The following is a 22,973-nucleotide window of genomic DNA, read 5'->3' as shown; positions in this document are numbered from 1 at the left end:
ATCAGTGCCTCATCGGAGCGATCGGATATCCCAGCAGGGTCTAGACAGACACTGCAGGGTATATCCTGTCCTCCGATGACCTTCCGGGTGACGTCAGCAGTGGCAAGACCCAGAAGGGAATGCGCGATCGGGCATTTAAAACTGTAACAGTTTCCCGGTGTTCGTGCCGGGAGCTGTTACAGGAGATCGGGTAGCAGAAAGCCAGCGATGCTGGCTTCTGCTGACAGGGGGGGAGTCCAGGCTGATCTCCCGTGTAGCGGCAGGGATGTGTACCTGCCGCTGCAAGAATGGTGCATTCATATGTGTTTATTTAGATGCGTTTTATGGACGTACCAGTACGTCTATAGGGGACTAAAGGGGTTAATTGGGACATTGTGGAACCCGGCCAATCCAATTTGACATCAGTAGAAAATTATTTTTACGTTAACATTAAAGCGAGGCATTACAGCAACACCATTTGGGTGCAGAAAGCCAACGTAGATCCATTTTTTTACACCTGTAATTGTCAACGGTCAATTGTCGTCAAGGGGTTAATATACATTTTAGTAATGAAAGATAAATGAAAACACAACAGAGAAACATAGTATATACATGAAGTCTAGAAGTCCTTTTTTTTAAATGATCCATTAAATGCTTATTTTTTAATGTTTTCAAATATTGATATTTACTGATGATTATAACCCCCCAAAAAGCATTTTTTGTCCAGTAACATAATGCACTGTAGCATTTCAGATAAATCTTTATTATGGTTTAAAAATATAGGCTGTATTGGTTTCCATAAGATAATGTGTTATTGGTTAGGCTTGGGAAGGGTGTATCAGAGTTCAGTTTGTTATTTTAGAAAAAAAGTTAAGTAACTACTGAATTTGTGCCAAAAATGTCTCTTGCACCAATAAACAAACATCTACTTGCCAGTCTCAACGTTACATTCTTTAGCCAGTCACACATGCCCTAGTTCATCTGTTTATTACTTTATCCTAAATAGTTTCACCATGAAAACTTACATGAATACTTATAACTATGTTTATTGTACCATTCTTTGCCTCTTGAGAAACCTCTGTAACATTTCCATTCATTGATCAAAAACCTGTACCCCCAGATCTATTCCATAGAAAATGTTGGGAACAGATTAAGACCAGTGTAAACGTACATACATTTTGCTAGCAGTTTTGCTTGTGTGTGTGTTGATATATGTAATTTATACATTCATAAATACTTGGGGAGCTCTTCACAACTGACAGAAAATACTACTGACATTTATTGTTAAAACTGTGACAATAACCAGCCTTTCCTATAATTGTTACTATTATTGTTTACCATTATGTTTAAAAACCAAACAAAAAATACAAACAAGCTACTTAATGGAAGCCACTGACAAATATAAGTATTCTAACATAGTTAGAATTCATAGTGTTATCCAACAGCCCTTTATATGCTGTATGTCTTCACTTTTAAATATTTGGCGCAATTACTATACTTTTATAATTAAACATTGTTTGTGCTTTATTAATGTAGTTAATTTTGTTTGCTATAGATGGTAAGTAATTACTCCTTTACATAAACATAAAGTGATTAATTTAGTCTTTGGCTGGTTGAAATTGTAATTCTTTCAAAGGCAACATGTTGTAGTGGCTTGTAAATAATTAATTCTCTTAGCATCAATTCCAAATTCACACTATTAATATTATTACACTAAATATGTTGCTTGGTGGATGTTTGCAGATCTACATTGCCATGCAAAAATATTCAGCACTTTTCCTATTTTGTTGCATTAGAACCTATAATTAAAATGGGGGGTTGTATTATTTGATTTATATAACATGCCTACAACTTTGAATATGCAATTATTTTATTGTGATACAAAAGACAAAAAGCATACATAACTATCCCCTCCCCCCCCCAAGTCAATACTTTGTAGAGCCACCTTTTCCAGCAATTACAGCTACAAGTCTCTTGGGGTACATATCTATAAAATTCTTCAAGGCTAAACTGCTTTAGCTCCTTCCAGTTGGATGGGTTCCGCTGGTGTCATACCACAGTGTCTCAATTGGATTGAGGTCTGGGCTTTGACTAGGCCATTCCAAGAGATTTAAATGTTTTCTTAAACCACTCGAGTGATGCTTTAGCAGTATGCTTAGGGTCATTGTCCTGCTGGAAGCTGAACCTCTGTCTGGAAGACTGAAAAACATTTCCCTCAAGTATTTCCCTGTATTTAGTACCTATCATTCCTTCAATCTTCAACAGTTTCCCAGTCCCTGCCAAAAAGAAAGATACTGTTCTCTGGGTGACGAGAGGTGTTGGATTTACGCCAGAGACAGTGTTTTCCTTGATGGCCAAAAAGCTCAATGTTAGTTTAATCTGACCAGACTACCTTCTTCCATATGTTTGGGGAGTCTCCCACATGCCTGACTGCCTATTATGTGACTTATTAATAATAATAATGATAATTGGTTGCACCAGATCTTACCTAGCTGCTTCATAGCAAAGGGGGTGAGAATACATATGCACGCACCAATTCGTTTTTTCATTTTTATTATTTTTTTTTTAAAGTTATTTTCTTCATTTTACTTCACCAATTTGGGCTATTTGTGTATGAAATCTAAATAAAAAACAAACTTTAACTCCAGTTAGTAATGCAACAAAATAGGAAAAATTCCAAGAGGGGTGAATACTTTTGCAAGGTACTGTAGATTTGAATTATGTAATGTGTTTATATGTAAACTTTTAATAAAACAACAAATTAACAGAAAGCCATTTCCTAGCCACTTTCCAATTTAATATTTACATTAAAAACTCTTCCTCACATAATAGTTCCTGTAAGTCATGTTGTTTCTTTATAAATCTTTACAAAGATTATTTAGGATCCCATTCCAAGTCCATAATATGCTTTTTTTTTCTCTAAGCAAGTTCTATAAAGAAATACAACATAAAAAACAATGAATGTGTTAATCACATCCTTCTTCATTACAATAATTAGTCATAGGTTATAGGACAGAGTTGTCATTGAGAGCATCTTTAGATTAAGGGAAATCCTTGGTTGTAGCTAGGAACTAAAATCAAACCCATTGTTTGCTACATAACTCAGGAGCATTATGGCAGCTTTAGTCATCATCTCAACATTTATCATAGCTTCTGAAAGTTGGGACGTCACGCTTTATTAATCTTATCAGATATTTGGCTTTGTTCACTTTGAATCTTCACATGGTTAGCATTAGAAACACTGGCTTGGTGTTATACCCTTATAGATATTTACTTTCGTTGCCACGTTAGAATATCTCCCTTTCATTAGTTGAAAATACGAGATGTGTTGACCCAACCAGGGAGGGTTAAATTATCTTATTGCACAGGGGCAGTGTCACAATGGTAACGTCTGAGACTTCACAGGTGCAATACCAGAATCTAAAAAGACAAGAAAGAGACTGTTTAACATACATGTTACACAAATTAAGTTTCATAAAGATGAAAATATTAAAAGTCAACTGTTGCCAAAATCATTACATTTGTGAAAACAAACAATAGCTGTACTTTTTATTTTCCAGCCGGTGTAATCTTTTTGGAGATATTTAGTTTATCAAGGGGCCCAAGAGCTGTGGCTAAATGTGGCAGAACATAATAATTCAAATGAAGGGAAACATAACTTGAGCACAATAATCAAGCAAGTATATATTCATCTGTACGTATGATTGCATAATCATCTACAGAAATGTATACTGTTTGGCAGAGGAATTTTTATACATGAAAACATTTAATGGATAATCTTCCTTATCTTCTATGTAAGATGTTTTAATAGTGTTCCTCTTACCTCTGGTATTGGGAAAGGCATTTCTGAGCTTCTCCATAATGTCTTCTAAGCAGAGTCCTACTTCCCTAGTCCGACTCTCCATATCATCTGAGGATAAAAAAAACCAAAAAACGGACCACTAGAAAAATGTGTATTAAAGTAGTAAAATAGGAGTATGTAAACCGACCAGAGTTTCAAATAAGGGTTGAGAATGTTAGTTGTGATGGAAAATAATATTTCAACTAGCACATATAACACACATCAAAAAAGCTTGTGTGTGCAAATATATTAGGGCAGTTCTCTCATACCTGCTACCTCTGTCTCTGGGGTACTTCCATTCCTTTCTTCAGAATGCCGGTTTTCAGAATCTGAAGTGGAGGTGGAAGACAAAGGCTTACCTTCATCTGTGCCAGGCTAAAATAAATATAATTGCATATATTATGGTGATTATGTAACAAATGTTAATCTGCAGAATATAAGGTGATGTATATAAAGATAAATATAAAAAACGTCAAAAATGGAAAGACTAAATACTAAAAAGGTAAATCAAAATAGCCAAGATGTTCCAATTCGGAATTTTGACATCTGGTCAGTCTGTCCCTAAGAAATAAACACTTCCCAAATGGCCTTTTAGCCCCCAGACAACCCAACAGCCTATGCATGGGGAGTATCAATGTACTCAGGAGATGTTGCTGCAGTTTTTTCATTAGCTTTTTTTTAAATAAAAATTTTCACCATATTTTATATATGTTTTGTCATGGTGAAGTGGTCCCCTGAAGCTGAACAAGCATTTCAAAGTCTCAAGGAAGCTATTTGCATTCAACCTGTACTGGTCACACCGAATTTCTCAAAGGAATTCATCCTACAAACCGATGCATCTGATGTAGGATTGGGAGCAGTGCTTTCCCAGATAACTCAAGATGAAGAGCACCCAATCTTGTACCTGAGTAGGAAACTTCAACCCAGAGAAAAGAATTATTCCATAGTGGAGAAGGAATGTTTAGCTATTAAATGGGCTGTTGAAACTCTGAAATACTATTTGTTGGGCAGAAGGTTTAAGCTAGTGACCGATCACGCACCACTAACTTGGATGAGTCAAAACAAGGAGAAAAATAGCAGAGTTACACGTTGGTTCCTTAGTTTACAACCCTATCATTTCTCGTTAGAGCACAGGGCAGGCTCTAAACAGGGTAATGCTGATGGTCTTTCACGTAAACATTCACTTATGACCGTGGTCGCTCACCCCACAAGGTTTGAGCTGGGGGGGAGGATGTGTGACAGGGAACAGGGCATTGTGGTGGATAACATGTACATTTCCCACCAAATACTGCAGTGCAATGTATTCGATAACCCCAGGGAGAATGTTTTGTTACCAGCAAAGTAATGGTAATGTTGTAGTTATGTTTGGGTCCCTGGGGTGGAGCATTTGGAGAGAAGGGAGGGCCAGTGCTCCACTCCACAGTTTACTTGCAGCAGGTGATGCAGCCAGTCCAGGAGTTCTGGTTCAGAGATTTACTCACCTGTTACCAATGAGCAGCAGGGGGCTGCTACAAAAAGGAGCCCTGTAAGTTAGTCAGGTGAGAAACATACAAGCAGTGAGTGAGACTGCATTTTCTCCTAAACAAATCTGCTGAACGGTTCCTAAACGAAAAAGGTCTGTGCTAAATGTTTTTTTGTTGGTAGCGGGTAAGCCGTCCAACGATAGTTTTTGTTTGTCAGTAAGTGCTCAGAGAGCAAGGCTTTTCTTTTTGTTTGTTTTATTTATGTTTGTTTACAGACCTTTTAATAAAAAGGACTACAATTCTAAAAATAATTCAGCCTTATGTGGTATTTCAAACCTTAAGACTGTGTGGTTACATGATCCCAGCTCACAGTTTATAGTAAATTATATGATATGATCAAAATAATGGTATCTAAATAAAGCCCTGCTTGTCCTAACCCCCCCCCCCAATACATAACTAAACATAAGCACCGCAAAAATGTTTAAACGGCAATTATCAGGAAGGGTAGAAAAAATTTAAAAAAACGGTTCTGTCCTTAAGGGGTTACATATCACTTGTGGTGGTGCAGGTACCACTTTCCCTAGGACTTCATATTAGGTTAATATAATAAGCATTAAAAATTGTTGGCCTATATTTAGTTAAAATAGAAAAGGAAAATTATTTTCCATCTTGAGCCTAACTCTTATCTTTGAATAACTCATTCTTATCTGAGTAACTTGTAAACAAATTCAGAGAATTTATCAAATTTATCAAAATATTACACTATCCCTGAAAGTCCCTATCATTTGTACAATTTCTTTTAATTCTCATCAGTTGCCCCTTAGGGATGTTGTAAAATCATGTGACAACTAAAAAAAAATCTATATATCTATTCAAAAAATGTATGTGAATTAACTTTATTATTATTATTATTATCTTTTATTTATATAGCACCAACAGTTTACGCAGCAATTAATACAATACATATATACAAGGGATATGACAAAACGAGAATTGACAGACTAAGACAAACCGATACATTAGGCGGAGAGAGCCCTGCTTCTTATCTTCTACAAAGTGAGGTCTAAAAAAATCAATTTATGTGCTGTGAATATTAGATGTAAATTTTAAACCATATGAATTATTAGTTATAAATGTGATAAAAATGTTTTAATCTTTTTGTGTCCCATGCCATATTATCAACATGTCATCTATATATCGACACCAGAGCACAGAGTAGCTAGGTGCAAGCCTGGTGTCCATGGCCATACCACATAACTTTAAATAATAAGTATCGTGAAACCAAAAATAATTGTGTGTTAAAATGAATTTAGTAGAATGTAAAATAAATTGGGCTTGAACAGATGGCATCTGGATGTCCTCATTTAATTGTTGTCTGACTGCTTCAAAACCTTATGCAATCACAGCGTAGAATGAAGTGACATCCACAGTGGCCCACAACATCCCTTCGGACCATTGTGTTTTTTAAAAAACATTTAGTATAGTTTGGTGTCCCTATGTGTATTTCAAGCCCCTTTGTTTATCAGTATGTCAGTATATACATTTATTTGACTTATCACTATTACCGTTTTTGATCGATTATAAGACGAGGTTTTTTTCAGAGCAAATGCTCTGAAAAATACCCCTCGTCTTATAATCGGGGTCGTCTTATAATCAGACCTCAAATAGGTCTGACTATGAGACGACTAAGATCCAGATCCCCCGCAGCTGCAGGGGACCTGGATCCTCCTGTCTCCCCCCTCCCGCCCCACTTACCGGAACTTCTGAGTCCCCGGTGTGTAGCTGGTGTAGCGGTGCGGGGAACTCTGATCTCTGACAGTCGGGGAAGGTCTGCGCGATGGACGCAGACAACCCCGCTGCTAGCCACGCCTCCTTCTGGCTGCAGCGTAAGTGCGTGGGATCTACACGTGGCCCGGCTACATGACAGGGAAGTCAGAAGCACCGGTAAGTTTGGGGGGGGGGCGGGGGAGTGTTAAATCCCCCTTAATGCCACTCTGCCTCACGAAATGCCTATTTAACCCTCTATACGCCACTCTGCCTCCTGAATGCCTTAAACCTCCCTAGATGCCACTCTTCCCCATAATATGCCTTTTAACCCTCTAAATGCCAGAGTGGCATATAGGGGTATAAGGCATTTCTGGAGGCAGAGTGGCACATAGGGGGTCAAAAGGCATATCATGGGGCACAGTGGCATTTAGGGTTAAAAGGCATATCATGGGGCACAGTGGCATTTAGAGGGTTAAAAGGCATATCATGGGGCACAGTGGCATATAGGGGGTATAAGGCATTTCTGGGGCAGATGTGCATAACTGGGGGGCAGGTTGGAAAATAGAAGGAAATAAAACCAAAATATTTTTCTCAATCATAGCTTTTATTAAAAAAAAAAATAGTTTACATGAATTAACATTTACTGGTAAAACTTTTTTCCTATAGGGTCGTCTTATATTCAGGCTTTTTCTTTTTTTCCTAAATTAATATTCAGATTTGGGGGGTCGTCTTATAATCAGGGTTGTCTTATAATCGAGCAAATACGGTAATTATTATTATTTAATTTTAATATGCATAATCATGATTCATTTGCTTATGTAATTTGATATACCAGTATATTAATTTTTCATGATTACATATTTTTTATGTTTCTAGCCAAAGTACTGATTACATTACAAATACTAATTATTTTTATATTTGCTTTCATTTGTTCAACAATCATTGGTAGTTTCACTCTAGATACATTCTTACTTGCCCCCTTGACCCTTCCGATACTCTGTATACGCAGTAATAAAAGTTAATCTCCTTTTTGGGCTGCCCTTATTGTAGTTTTAAATATATATCTGTACACATGTGTAATGCTAACTGCAAAAACAGGGAATTTCGTGGCAAATAATGTGTCCATTACTTCTGCTGTAAAAAATTCAAACCTCAACTGGTCCTTGGTTTTGTTTTGTATTCATGATAGCCATATGCCTATCCCATATATGTTTAACTTCCATCACTATATTTACCTATACCACCTATCCCCTGTCAATTCTTGTTATATACTTTGTCTGACTTCCCTTTGGTCAAAAACTATTACTGTGGGGTCACATCCAAAATAAAAGTCGCTAATATTAGTATGGCAGTATTGTGGAATGTGGCAAAAATTTCCAATTATATATTTTTTTAATTCTGTGCCATATACCACGTTGCTTTACTGCCACTCCTAATTTTTGGTACATCAAAATACATATGCTACTTGCTTGAAAACGGGCAGTATTTCATTGAAGCTATTTATATTCAAGCAGTTTTCTGCTTCTAGTATACAAGCGTTTGCACTATAATCTCACTAGTAGTTATATTTGATGTAAAATTCAGTTGTTCCTATTTATGTTTTCAAAATATGTACTAAAGCTCATATATATAACCTGCTGTACTCCTTGCAGCTCTGATTTGTGAATGACTGGTAAATGTATGCAATATAACATTACCACAAATTTAACTAAGATGTTTTTTTCTACTTATAGACTATATCAGTAAGTATCAACCCACTGACCTCTAACAGGATGTAAAGGTAAAGCAATAAACAAAGAAACAATTATATATTCTCAACTACCTGTAAAAGCAGCTCCCTGAGACGATGTAGCTGAGATTCAAGCTGTTTGTTGTGGTCTTCCAGTATCTGCATGCGTGTCTCTAGGCGGTTTTTGTGGTGCCTAAGGATACGAGCCTCACTTAGCAATTCCTCACTCTGTGCATCACTACTTGCACCTGAATCTGGAGAAACTTCCCCCAGCACTGTTCCTTCTCCAGCTTCTGCATGCTGCCACTTCAAACGTTTCAGCTCCCCCTGTAGGATTCTAGAAAATGGTTGAAGGAAAACCATCAGATGCGGGCAAGTGTAGTAGTTGACATCAATATGAGACAAGTATTTACCTAAAACAACTTTTCAAGATAACACCCCTGAAAAAAACAAAAAACTAAGTACCAGTGGCAGTGTAAATAACACACATAGGTTGTAAATAAAAATAGCGTAGACGCCTCTTTAGATATACAGAAAAATAAAATATAAATATTATAATATTGTGATACATCATTTTTTTACTTGCAAAATATCTTTTTTTCTGAAAGATGCTGTGAGGAAAGACATACTGTTAGGTCCACAATTTTCAGGGGCTCAAATGCAATTGGACAAATCAACACAATCATAAATAAAGTGTTCATTTTTAATACTTTGTTGAAAATCCTTTGCAGGTAATGATTGCTTGAAGTCTGGAATGCATGGACATCCCCAAATGCTGGGTTTCCTCCTTTGTAAAGCTGTGCCAGGCCTTTACTGCAGCTGTCTTTAGTTATTGTTTGTGGGACTTTTTGCCTTAAGTTTTGTCTTCAGCAAGTGAAATGTATACTCAATGGTGTTCAGATCAAGTAACTGACTCGGCCATTGCAGAATTTTCCACTTTTTTGCTTTAAAAAAAACCCTGGCTTCTTTTGCAGTATGAATTGGGTCACTGTCTATCTGTAAAGTGAAGTGCCATCCAATCAACTTAGCTGAAATTAGGCTAAATCTGAGCAGATAATATATCCATACACACATATCAGAATTCATCTGACCGCTTCTGACTTCTGACACATCATCAATAAAACCAGTGCAATTGGTAGCCATGCATGCCCACGCAATCACACTACCTCCACTGTGTTTTACAGATAATTTGGTATGCTTCGGATCATGAGCCATTCCAAGTCTTTTTTTTTAGATGTTTTTGGCAAAGTCTAATCTGGCCTTTCTATTCTTGAATGGTATGCACCTTGTGGTGAACCCTCTATTTGCTCAAGTCTCTTTATGGTAAACTTGGATAATGATATATGTAGGGCTGCAACTAACGATTATTTTAATAATCGATTAGTTGGCCGATTATTTTTTCGATTAATCGATTAATCGGATAAAAAAATTTAATTTTTTTTCAATTTAAAATAATGTAATAAAAAACGTACAATTTACACTTTCATCTCTTTATCACAATGGCCTCTGTATTCACCTTCTTATTTTACTGACATAATAATAAAAGCTACAAGAACCCAAACACAGTGTTTCTCAAACTAGGTTTTAATACAAAGTTATTAGTAAATATTAATTCATATGTTAACTATTTTTCATATTTAATAAAAACTATGAGAAAAAAGCCTTGTTTATATTTTTTTTATTTACCAAACTGCCCCCGGTTATGCACATCTGACCCCCAGCTTGCCACTCTGCCCCCATATATGCCTTATACCTCTTATATGCCAGTGATATGCAACTGAGCCCCCTGATATACCTTTTACCCCCAGATGTTTTATGCCCCCCTGATATGCCTAATATCGATATGCCTTATACCCCCTATATGCCACTGAGCCCCCTGATAAACCTTTTACCCCCAGATATGTTTTATGCCCCCCTGATATGCCTAATATCGATATGCCTTATACCCCCTATATGCCCTGAAATTCATAATACCCCCCATACACCACTATAACTCACCCATACACCACTCTGGCTCCTCCCCCTCCCATACAGCACTCTGGCTCCTCCCCCTCCCATACACCACTCTGGCTCCTCCCCCTCCCATACACCACTCTGGCTCCTCCCCCTCCCATACACCACTCTGGCTCCTGCCCCTCCCATACACCACTCGCTCCTCCCCCTCCCATACATCACGTTGGCTCCTCCCCCTCCCATACTACACTCTGCCTCCTCCCCCCTCCCATACGCCACTCTGCCTCCTCCCCCCTCCCATACTCCACTCTGCCTCCTCCCCCCTCCCATACTCCACTCTGCCTCCTCCCCCCTCCCATACACCACTCTGCCTCCTCCCCCTCCCATACATCACTTTTCCTCCTCCCCCTCCCATATACCACTTTGCCCCCTCCCATACTCCACTCTGGCTCCTCCCCCTCCCATACTCCACTCTGGCTCCTCCCCCTCCCATACTCCACTCTGCCTCCTGTCAGCCACGGAGGTTCACAAGACACCAGGGAGCCGGGTGGAGAGGCAGAGTGCCGTATGGGAGGGGGAGGAGCCAGAGTGGTGTATGGGAGGGTGGATCCCATACACCCCTCTGACTCCTCCCCCCTCCCATACACCGCTCTGCCTCTCTACCCGGCTCCGTTACTGACAGGAACTTTCACTGCAGCTTCATAGAAGCCTCAGCGTAAGTGAAGGTGAGTAACGGAGGCTGTCTGTGCGATGCAGACCCCCACCGGCTGACAGAGAGGATGATCCTCTGTCAGCCGGTGGGGGTCTAAACGATGCGCACAGACAGCCTCCGTTACTGCCCTTCACTTACGCTGAGGCTTCTATGAAGTCAGTAACGGAGCCGGGTAGAGAGGCAGAGTGATGTATGGGAGGGGGGAGGAGTCAGAGGGGTGTATGGGAGGGGGAGAGAGACAGAAGTGAGAGACCGTCCGACAGTGAGGGGAATCCAGGTCCCCTGCAGCGTTGCGGGGGATCTGGATTCTAGTGTTATAATCCGATCTCTGTTTGAGGTCGGATTATAATTTTTATAATCGATAAAAATCGATTAGATTAATCGATAATGAAAATCGTTGACAACGATTTTCATTATCGATTATTATCGATTTTATCGATTTGTTGTTTCAGCCCTAGATATATGCCTACCTTCTGGAGAGTGTTCTTCACTTGGCTATATGTTGTGAAGGGTTTTTTTTAACCATAGAAAGGATGCTACGATCATCCACCAGGCCCCTTGTCTTTTGAGCGTTGCCTCACCCTGCCCTCCCCCGGCCAACCACCAAAGAGCTTAACTGGTCTGAAAGCAGCCGGATTGTCCATATTTTATCATAGACATATTTGGTGTTAGAGAGGGTGTGTGGCATCTCCTCCATGTGTCCGTGAACTTCCATCATATCCACAACTTCCTCTACTCTGGGCCCCGTCTCCGTTTTCCACTTGCTAGCTAGGCATAATTTTGTGGCTAGGAAAAAGTGCACAATGAATTTCCTCATGCCCGACAGAATATCCCCGTCAGGAAGAGAAGGACAGCTTCTGGTGTTAGTGGACTGCAAGTCCTGCAACCATGCCAATAATTTAGGTGAAAGTTCTCCACAGTCTCCACTGAATTTTGGGACAAACCCACCATATCCCTCACCATCTCACATTTCCTCAGCAGTGAAGCGCTGACTCTGAGAAGATTTTGGCAAGCCCCTGCTACTTATTTCTCTAATTCTGCTACATTTGTTATTCCCCTCATCCATTTTTCTGCCTCTAGCCATTGATCTAGGGGATACATGGCCACTAATTGCCATTCCCATGCCAAAATTTATGGAACATTGGACCTGAAGCATGGTTCAATCACACACGTGTAACACGTTGAGATCAGGCTTATGATAGGATGGTGAGTCACTCTATCCTTCCTTAGGAGTGAGGAGGATTAAAATGTGTCTAGCTTTCAAATACTTGTAAAAGTATTTTGGCGATATTCCACAGGACCCACTCAGCTTTTCATAACATTGTAATTGACCTCTTTCAAATAGATTTGAGATTTTAACTAAATCTGCAATCTTCCATTCTTGAAAGCTACCCCTACCAACCCAACGCTCTAATGACTCAATGGGTGAAGCCCCCAAAAGGTGCACAAGCGCATTGTAACTACGACGTTGTTAAAAAAAAATCCCAGGAGTGCTAAAGCTGGAAGTGGGAGGGTCAGATCTGATTCCTATGTCCAGCGGTTCCAGTGCTAGTCTGTAGAGAAACGGGGACAGCAGGCAGCTCCTGCCTTGTGCCGTTGGTTATAATAATATTTTTAGAGGGGAAACCTGATTGAGTAAACTTTGCATTTGGGGCAATATACAACAACATCAATTCTGTGATTGCCCTGGGAAACTATACGTTTCTAAAACCCTTTTCAAAAAAGCCCACTCGATGATCAAATACCTTTTCGGCATCGAATAATAAGAGCAAGCATGGAGTAGCAGAGTGTATTATCTGATGCCTGCCAGCCCCCCACGAAACCCACCTGGACCACATGTAGTAAGCTTGCAATCAATGGCAACAGCCCAGATTTTTGCATACATTTTGATGTCACTGTTTCCACAAAGTTGGAAGTATAGCATTGTCCAAAATGTCAGAAATTTAGTTTGGCATTAACAAAAGGTTTTTGCCATAGAATAGTTTATAACTCTATCTTTGTGTGAATTATACACATCGGTGTGCCAATTTGTTTGTCAGGACCTAAGTATTCTCTGCTACACTACTGACATTGTCATTCTAACGTATACCACAGAATTAAACTGCGTTTTTAACAGTGTATCAACGGCTACAGTATCTGAAATACCTGTTCTCATGCTCTAGGTGAGCAAGGATTCTTTCCAGTTCGCTCTGTTCCTCTTCTGGATGTAGGGCAATTGCAGTCTGAGGCATGTTGCATGGATCCCGATCTGTAATGGGACTGGAGTGTCGTAGCAAATATTGGTCCTCATCACTACCAAGTAGATAAGGCGAAACAAAAACTGAGTATGATTGAATCCCAAAACCACATATGAAGACTAAAGAGCTGCTTGATATTTTTCTACCATTCTTTCAATCTACCCCAGGCATTTCTGAATATGTGCATATGGGTGACATCACACAGCTTGCAGCAAATTGAGTATTTCACACTTATGTGCACACATAAATTACTAATGTGATCAAAACCATACACTATGAACATATTACTCACAGGCTGTCATCAGGAGATAGGCTATCAGTAAAGAAAGTACAGTTCTGGCTTTCCATTTCAGCAAGCCTGCAAAGCAACGGTCAGTTACTCTGGAATACAACACAGGAACATTAACACTGACCACCACGACTTGCATAAAAAGAGGAAGATATTGCACCATTTGGTCTTTTTTATCTCCCTATAGATGTTAATGAAGAAATAAAGATCTTTTTTATTCTGAAGGGCCTCTTGTACCGGCACTGTTTGTGAGTGCATTCACATCTTCTATTTCTATTTATTTGACAGTATTATATTATTATATAAATATTTTCTTTTTCTGCCTATATGCACATGCGCCCCTATTTGTGCTGTATCTGTTTGTGAACACTGAGAGGAGTGTATATCGGGCCGCTGCAGTGCGACATTTGGGAAGTATTTTACAATTGTTTTTGAAATAAGACACGTGTTAATTATTGTATCTTGGGTTAGCACAGGAAATGAAAGGGACATTCCAGATTTCATTTACACTTTAATGCACATGACAGCTGAGTGCCCCCTTTAAATTGACATGGTGCCCTCTTGCCACAAAACCTTGGTTAATTCCCTTATAATTTCCTGCCTTGAGTATTGCGACACTCTGGTTAGCACTCTTCTGTATCCTCTGCTACTAGGCTCATCTTCCTAGTCGCTTCTGCTTACCCACTCCATGAACTGCTTCCCCTTCATTGTCTCCCTATTACCTTAAGTAATCAAATTTAAAATCCTTGTCCAAACATATAAAGTCCTCCATACATTTCCGCCTTTACAACAAAAAACTCAGATACTCAATCGTTTCCCATGGGCTAAGGCTTTCCTCCTCACTTATCAACACTTCAAGAAAAATCTCAAACCCCCCCACTTCTTCACAGAAGCATACCATCTCTGTACGTAGTACTACCACCCCTCTTTCTCCTTACCTTATTTCTCCTTACCGCATTCCCTCTAGATTGTAAGCTTGCGAGCAGGGCACTCTCTACCCAACGCTTCTTTGTCTTAGTCTGTCAATTCTAATCTTGTCATACCCCTTAATATTTGTATTGTAAGAAGAGCTGCGTAAATTGCTAATGATATATAAATAAAATATAATAATAATAATAATACTTTAAAAAGAAGCGTTTTTCTTTGGCGAGGTTGCCCAGGATGTTAAACTAAAGTTCAACTTGCATAAAAGTTGCTTTTATTTTTTGAATTTAGATGAAATGTTGAATTTCCTTGCATTACATTTTACCATCAGAGAACATACACACCTGCTTGCAAAATGCTCTATCCGCGAATGAGTATCGGCATGTGGGAGCACAGGAGAGGAGACTGGCCTGGATCACATATTAAAAAAAGATTCAAATTTAAGATATTATAGTTCTGATAAAAAATTGCTAATAAAGATGGAAAACTTAAATGTATTTACAAGCAAAATGGTTCTAAATAAACTAAAATCCTTAAAATTAAATGAAACATTTTTATCCTTTAGCATAAACTACAATGCTACATACAGAAACGTTGGTTGCCAGCGACAACGCTTTTATTTAATTCAAGCTCGTCCTGAGGAAAGTCCACACTGACATTTTACCGTCTTGCAAATATAAATGATATTGATATATCTTGGGCAGAATAGAGTCCAACAAACATGCAATTTAATGATGAAAAGTTCTTTCCCAACTACCAAATTATTATCACAGCCTTTTTGATTCATCAGGCTAACATGGATCTTGTGACATTTTAACTCTTAGTAGGTCCATTCTCTTTGTTTTGTTATGATATAGCAGAATACACTTACTATACTAGTTCAAATCTGATGAAAAGTCAAACCCAGAGGGTATGTAAACATATATTGTGATACAAGCAGAAATCTGATAGCACCACAGGCAACAAAACATTGTCCTTAAGAATCTGCTGAATAGGTACTTTAAATGCATTTGTTTAAAGTACACCCAATCTGGCTGAAGATGTAACACCAACCAAAAGAAAGAGAAACATGTATCTTTCAGACATTGACAAGATATTGCTACCATTTTGTTAAGAACCAAAGAGTGCAGTTTTGATGTGGCTACTATTAGGGATGTTTAGCCAGCCTGCAATCAAGAAAGGCACTGAAAGCCGACAGCTGGACTGAGGAAGTCAGCACATAACCTGTTCTGGAAGCCGTTGTTAGGCCATTTTACAGGTAATCTAGAATCTCAGGAACAGACAAGCTGAACAGAGAAAAATTCTTGACACGTACAAAAAAGTTGTCACATCTCGCCATACTGCAATTGTAACCCTCTTGTGGTTATGTTCGATATCAACAGTCGGTTCTCACCAGGGGCGTTTCTAGGTCTCCAAAAGACCACAGCAGATTTGATAAGAGTGGCGTCTGTTTTGGGAATGGTTTCTGCGCACACTGCACATTAATATAATCTACTTTAGACATCCCATTTTACCACTATAATATGTTCAGTACACCATAGCTATCAAACACTTATAGATTTAGAAGCACTGTATTCCCACTGTATTATTGACACTGGTACAGCAAACTCTCAATAATCATTTATACATTTATGTGAAAAATACAAAAAAGTAGTCATAACAAGTAAAGAATAAAATTACTCACGTGTCTCTTACTTCAGCATCCAGAACAGACTGTACAGGAAGGTAACCTCTCTGTGGGTGCCGACTGAAGTATTGGCGAGTTCTGAATTTATTTTTAAATGTTGTGGCAAAATCTCTCATCTTCTCTCCAGAGGTTGTCTAAATATCAAATTAAAATTCAGGGTGAAAACAGCATGTGAATTACAAGAGAGTTTGAAATCACCAGACCTAGGGCATTAATCTCTGTAAATACGGTATATTGCTCAATACAAATGAGCTAGATATCTTATGACAGTATTGGCTCACCGGCATGTAATACTCCATGATTGGATAGTGTAGTTTATTCCCTTTTCCAGCTTGACCAGTCAGAAAACAAGACTGACAGATATCCACCCCAAACTGTTTCAAGCTACGGTACCTGATTCGTAGGAAATAACATAAAGAAAGTGAGATACATCAAAATAGAAATGTGATGTGTAGTGAAGACTACAACTTTAAATTAAAACATTGTTTCCTTTAAAATGTAGCTTCTGGACAACTGTATGGATTAAAAAATTGTTTATATTCATACCTGAAGCCTTTTATTGGACATTGTTTACAGACTGAACACTTTGTTTGGTGTTTGACTGACTCTGCCAGCGTCACACGATGCAAGACTGGAAGCCAAACTAAAGACTGTGGCTCCAGGGTCCCCCACTCCAGAAACTGAGACAGCTCCAAAAGCGTAGTACCGTTTGTCTGCAGTCAGAACACAAAGATCACATAGTAGCCCTGGAACTTGATCACTGGTGGACCTATAATTGCAGTGTTGTCCACTTAAAACACACGTGCAAAATCACATCAGGAGCTTTTCAAAAACAATAGTAGAAAAGCATTATATTTAGATTATGAAGGATGAGACCTAGAAGGGGCTTCTTCACATGTAAATGTGTGGCAGTCAGTGATAAGTAACCTTGGCTAAAACAAGTAACCTTGGCTAAAAAGAAGCCAGCTATAGTCCCTGAATGGAAACATTTATATGCTGCTTGCAGAGTTATCTAGTATCAAACTCACATACTGTACAGCCTTGCACCTTCTAAACGGTCTACTTTATTACCCTCTCTACAGTAAGGCTTTCTTAAAAATCATAAAAAAAAAAAAAAAAAGAGTATCTCATTAGACTTGCATGTAAAATCTGTTCGTAATCCGTCCTGCTAAAGCTTCTCTGTTTCGCTCGATCTGTATATTCGCTGCAAGGTTGTTTCTGCTCTGAAAGTCTTTACACGATCACCATCAATAAGATCCTCCCACTACTCTCATGCACAATGCATTTTGACAATTAAAGGCTTTTTTCACAGTGCTAATGTTATCATCGGAGTCACTTCTTATTTAGTTTGTTTTTCTCCAATATGCATATTGCTTAACTCTTGTTGCTGCATTTGAATGTAAGGGTACTTTTGGTGGCTCTTTACAGTGTTTTATTAAAAACAATAATTTCAAATCTTAAACTAAGCTGATATTAGTATCACAACTCATATTTCTATTTCTATCATAACACAAATATATTTATACATATCTTGTAAAAATATTGCTATTGTATCACTTATAAATGTAATAAAACATCTAATTAAGGCATTTAGTTGAGACTAATTAAAGCATATCTCATGTAACACAATCCATAATCTTGCAATAAATATAAAAATTTGAATATATTACATGATATATATGTAAAAAGTATAAAAAATATAAAAAGAAAAAAGATTTATACATTGTAGGAAGTGAAATAATTCAAAATCAGAATTTAAGTCATCTGGAATTAATGTGCTTCCAGATGTAAAATGTAAATAAATCGATTTCATTTCTGCCTGGCCTCAAATCTTGTTTAAGTCACCTCTTATAATTCTATCACCACAGTCAACGTTTGTGGTAGTAATTTTGTACTTTACGTAGGAATGTATGAATTTATAGAGCTTGGTATATGTCAATCAACACCCCAAACGTGTTTAGTATCATCACTCAAGTACAGTGATACCATCCATGCATATGTTTTTAAGGTTGTTTAGGGGCTGATAGGCCGCATTTGGGATGAGAACTTTTTTCATTTTGACATCTGGTCAGTCTGTGCCAAGTCCTATTTGGGACATCCTTGAACCCGGCCAATTCAATTAACCTCATCAAACCATACATTTTTTTGTATAGACACCTCATGGGTAATTCAAATGCTCGTATTTAGGAAGATACAGCATCCATTTTACCACTTGCTCATAAAAATTTTTTATTTTATTTTATTATTATTTTTCTTACATTTTGTTGGAACTGGATGGTTCTCCTGATGGTGACATCACTGGATATTTATTTTTACAACTATTTTTTTTTATTTATTTAGTTTTTTAAATATATTTTACTAATCACATTGACATGAATGATTAAATGCAGTACCTGTATTCAAGAAGCATGAGCCCAGAGTTCTCAGGAGGGTCTACAGAGAATGCTTCGACACTGAGGCATTACAGCAACACCGTTTAACCGTAGAATGCAACCTTTGATTAATTATTTAATCCCCATAAAACCTAATAGTGTTGGATCCCTGCTATGGTTTGTAAAAAAATGTTGTGAGACAGTATGTTTTTGGTTACATTTTTCATATTTCTTATGTGTTCCCCAGAAAGTATTTTCGGTCTTTAAGTTCTTCCAACATAATAGAGGTCACATGGACACCATAAGAAATATGCACTCACTGACAACTTTATTAGGTACACCTTGTTAGTACCGGATTGGGCCCACTTTTGCCTTCAGAACTGCCTTCGTTCTTCATGGCATACTTTCTACAAGGTGCTGGAAACAATCCTCAGAGATCTTGGTCCATTTGGACATGATGGCATCACGCAGTTGCTGTAGATTTGTCGGCTGCACATCCATGATGTGAATCTCCCGTTCCACCACATCCCAAATTTGTTCTAATGGATTGAGATCTGGTGACTGTGAAGGCCATTGGAGTACAGTGAACTAATTGTCATGTTCAAGAAACCAGTTTGAGATGACGTGAGCTTTGTGACATGGTGCATTATAGTGCTGGAAGTAGCCATCAGAAGATGGGTACACTGTAGTCATAAAGGGATGGACATGGTTGGCAACAATACTCAGGTAGCCTGTCGCGTTTAACAAAGCTCAATTGGTACTAAGGGGCCCAAAATGTGCCAAGAAAATGTCCCCCAAACCATTACATCAACACCACCAGTCCGAACAGTTGATACAAGTCAGGATGGATCCGAGTTTTCATGTTATTTACGCTAAATTCTAAGGCCTTAGTTTCCTTTTCTTAGCTGACAGGAGTGGCACCCGGTGTGGTCTTCTGCTGTAGACCATCTGCTTCACGGTTCGACATGTTATGCATTCAGAGATGGTATTCTGCATACCATGATTGCAACGAGTGGTTATTTAAGTTATTGTTGCCTTTCTGTCATCTCGAAACACTCTGCCCATTCTCCTCTGACAAGAAGCCATTTTCATCCATACAACTGCCACTGACTGGATATTTTCTCTTTTTCTGACCATTCTCTGCAAAACCTAGAGATGGTTGTGCCTGAAAATCCCAGTAGATCAGCAGTTTCCAAAATACTCAGGCCAGACAGTCTGGCACCAACAACCATGCCACGTTCAGTCACTTATATCCTGTTTCTGATGCTCTTTTGAAGTTCAGCAAGTTTTCTTGACTACGTCTACATGCCTAAATGCATTGAGTTGCTTGTTGCAATGTGCAATATTTTTTTTTATTTTTTTTTTAAATATCCAGGCAAGAATCCAAGTACTATTAAGTATTAAAAATGAAAACACATATGAGTTGTGATACTAATATCAGCTTAGTTTAAGATTTAAAATAATATTTATTTGATAAAAGGCTGTAAAGAACCACCTAAAGTATCCTTTAGATAGAGTCAAATGGTGCAACAAGGGGTTTAACAATATATAGATATTGGAGAAAACCGGACTACGTAAGAAGTAACTCTCATAACATCAGCACCGTGAAGAAGCTTTTTATTGGCAAAACGTGCTGTGTGTGAGGGAAGCGGAAGGATCTTATTGTCGGTGACCGTGTAGAGAGAAGAAACAACCTTGCAGTGAATATACAGATCGAGCGAAACAGAAGATCTTTAGCAGAACAGGTCTCCTTATTACAGATTTTACATGCAAGTAAATTACACTTGTTAAGCTATGCTTGGGATTGTCTCTTGTTTCCTACATTTGTTATATCGAATTACCTGACTCTGAGTCAACACTTACACTTGTGAGTGCACTTCCAAAAGGAGGATTATTGGGTTATATAAAATACTTACAAGAGTTACACATTGGTTTTTTTTTCACATGTACACAGAAGAGTTGTTCAAATTAAGTTTGTAGATATAAGTATTTTTGTGTTTTTATATTTTTACGCCCCAGATTTGTTCAATAATTAATTTTTTTTGTTTTGAAGTGTTTTATTAAAGCAATTTTAAATGTACCCCAAGATATGTATGTAACCCTGTTCTTTGTTTACAGTGAACCAGTGCTCACATTAGATATGTATATTTAAAATAGATAACACAAAGGTTGTATTTTATGATTTAAAGTTACAAGTGATAAAACTGTTATAAAGTATCAATCAATAAACAAAAGCATTTCCAGAAAGCTTATATAACACTAGCACACATGTATCTTATTTTTATTAACACAGTGAATCAAAAACAACATGGAACCATTTTTTTTTTTAGCATTGTGTTTATTTTTATCTTATGCAACAAATACAACATTAGCATATATCATTATGTACCTCTCAACTGACAAATAAAAAAATATATAACATGAATCTCCAAAGTCTCCTGAATAACACCATTTAACATGTGTGTTATTTACCATAATAACATGGTCACAATATTCCCCTATATCATGTGTGCACAAAGCTGTTTCAAACCAAGACATTTTAATGTTAGAACCAAAAGCATGCAACTTGTGATTTGTAGGGGATAACTACCCCATACAAACTACATACTGCCTGAAAGCACACCCCATAAAATATTTTGAAGACATCTAGGCCCTGCAAAGCAACCCTACATCTTTTAAGAACAGAGGATTTTAGTTTTTTTTATTCCCTCATATTTTTCATGTTCCAGGCATATTTGAGGATAGATGCTATACCCTGGCCTACCCAGAACAGGAAATAAAATACAAAAAAATAATCTTTTAAGTTTACAAAACACATAGGTATCACATATGTGAGGAAAATTGGCATTACATGTCCAGGAGAGACCCCTAAATCATAAGTGCACAAAGTGACTTCAAGCTGAGAAATTTGCACAGGTAAACCAAAAATGTGCACCTGGTGATTTGGGGGGGATAACTGCCCCTTAACACCAAAATAATCCCACAAACTATATATTCCCTAAAACAACACCCATTGGGGATTTTAACACAACTTACATTTATTCGTGGCCCACTTCAACCGCAAATCTAATTGGAACAGAGGGGTTTGAGTATTTTTCTCAGCCTTTTCAAGTGAGGTACGTTTTGGGATGGGACCTGGAACAAAAAAGAAAACAAAAAAATAATCTCCCACTAGTCCTGAACACCTAGATGCCACATGTATGTGGTATGTCCACTATAAACGGTCACAACAGAATGTTAAAACCAAGAAGGTGCATCTTATGCTTTCAAGGTTAAAACTACCCCTAAACACCAAAATAAACCCTACAAATAATATGTTCTTATTCTATGTGGCCACTGCAAACACAAATCTAAGGGGAACAAAGAATTTCTGGGAATTTGTTCTCTACCTTTTCTCATTTCAGACAAGTTTTGGGATAAATCTTGCATACTAGGCTACTTGAATAAAGAAAGGAAATTAAAAAAAAAATCCAATTTCTCCTGAACACATAGATAACATGTATGTGTGGTAAGACAGCGTTTCATATTCACACAAAACCTCAAACGCCATGTTTTATGTTTAACCAGGAATGTGCATTTCATGATTTTGGTGTAAAACTACACCTAAACATAAAACCCCATAAAATATATAGTCACTTAAAGCACATTGACTAAGGACCTCGTAGATACTCTACTTACCTTTCTAAGTGGATTGCCACAACAGGAACACAGAAATTTGAGTTTTTCATCTAGCTTTTGACATTTTTATGGTGTATCAGGATGAATTGTACACATTGAAATCTTTCCCTTCGTTCTTGCACACATGGCATGGTTTCTTCTCTAGGTTTGGGGCAATTTTGAAAATTTTATTCGTGTCTCTCCATCCATTGGTTTGAAAAAGTCCTGCTTGAAACCAGCCAGGAAGCCCAAAGTCTCTCAATCTTCAGTCTACTCACACCAAGCGTAAATGTATAATGCTCCCCAGGTGCTCTATCTCACATCACCAGCTCAAGATAATCAATATTCAACGAAGAAGAAAAG

General features: G+C 38.0%; 1 protein-coding gene across 1 annotated transcript in view; it reads right to left on the bottom strand.

Moving 5' to 3' along the window:
• Window positions 1–3,355: 3,355 nt before the first annotated feature.
• The window catches only part of LOC149282313 (dystrophin-related protein 2-like), a 38,490-nt gene continuing 18,872 nt past the window's right edge, over window positions 3,356–22,973 (bottom strand). The window contains exons 13-22 of the mRNA XM_089498353.1: window positions 17,128–17,294; window positions 16,863–16,974; window positions 16,579–16,715; window positions 15,239–15,304; window positions 13,974–14,039; window positions 13,590–13,736; window positions 8,873–9,116; window positions 4,090–4,195; window positions 3,803–3,889; window positions 3,356–3,399 (exon numbers count right to left, since the gene is read on the bottom strand). Of these exons, the coding sequence (XP_089354479.1) occupies window positions 3,356–3,399; window positions 3,803–3,889; window positions 4,090–4,195; window positions 8,873–9,116; window positions 13,590–13,736; window positions 13,974–14,039; window positions 15,239–15,304; window positions 16,579–16,715; window positions 16,863–16,974; window positions 17,128–17,294 (1,176 nt within the window). The remainder of the gene's footprint in view (window positions 3,400–3,802; window positions 3,890–4,089; window positions 4,196–8,872; window positions 9,117–13,589; window positions 13,737–13,973; window positions 14,040–15,238; window positions 15,305–16,578; window positions 16,716–16,862; window positions 16,975–17,127; window positions 17,295–22,973) is intronic.

Source organism: Sceloporus occidentalis, unplaced genomic scaffold, assembly GCF_023333645.1.
Source record: "Sceloporus occidentalis isolate IW3139 unplaced genomic scaffold, rSceOcc1.0.p SCAF_119, whole genome shotgun sequence".
In the NCBI taxonomy this organism is placed as follows: Eukaryota; Metazoa; Chordata; class Lepidosauria; order Squamata; family Phrynosomatidae; genus Sceloporus; species Sceloporus occidentalis.
This window is presented reverse-complemented; position numbering and strand designations above follow the sequence as displayed.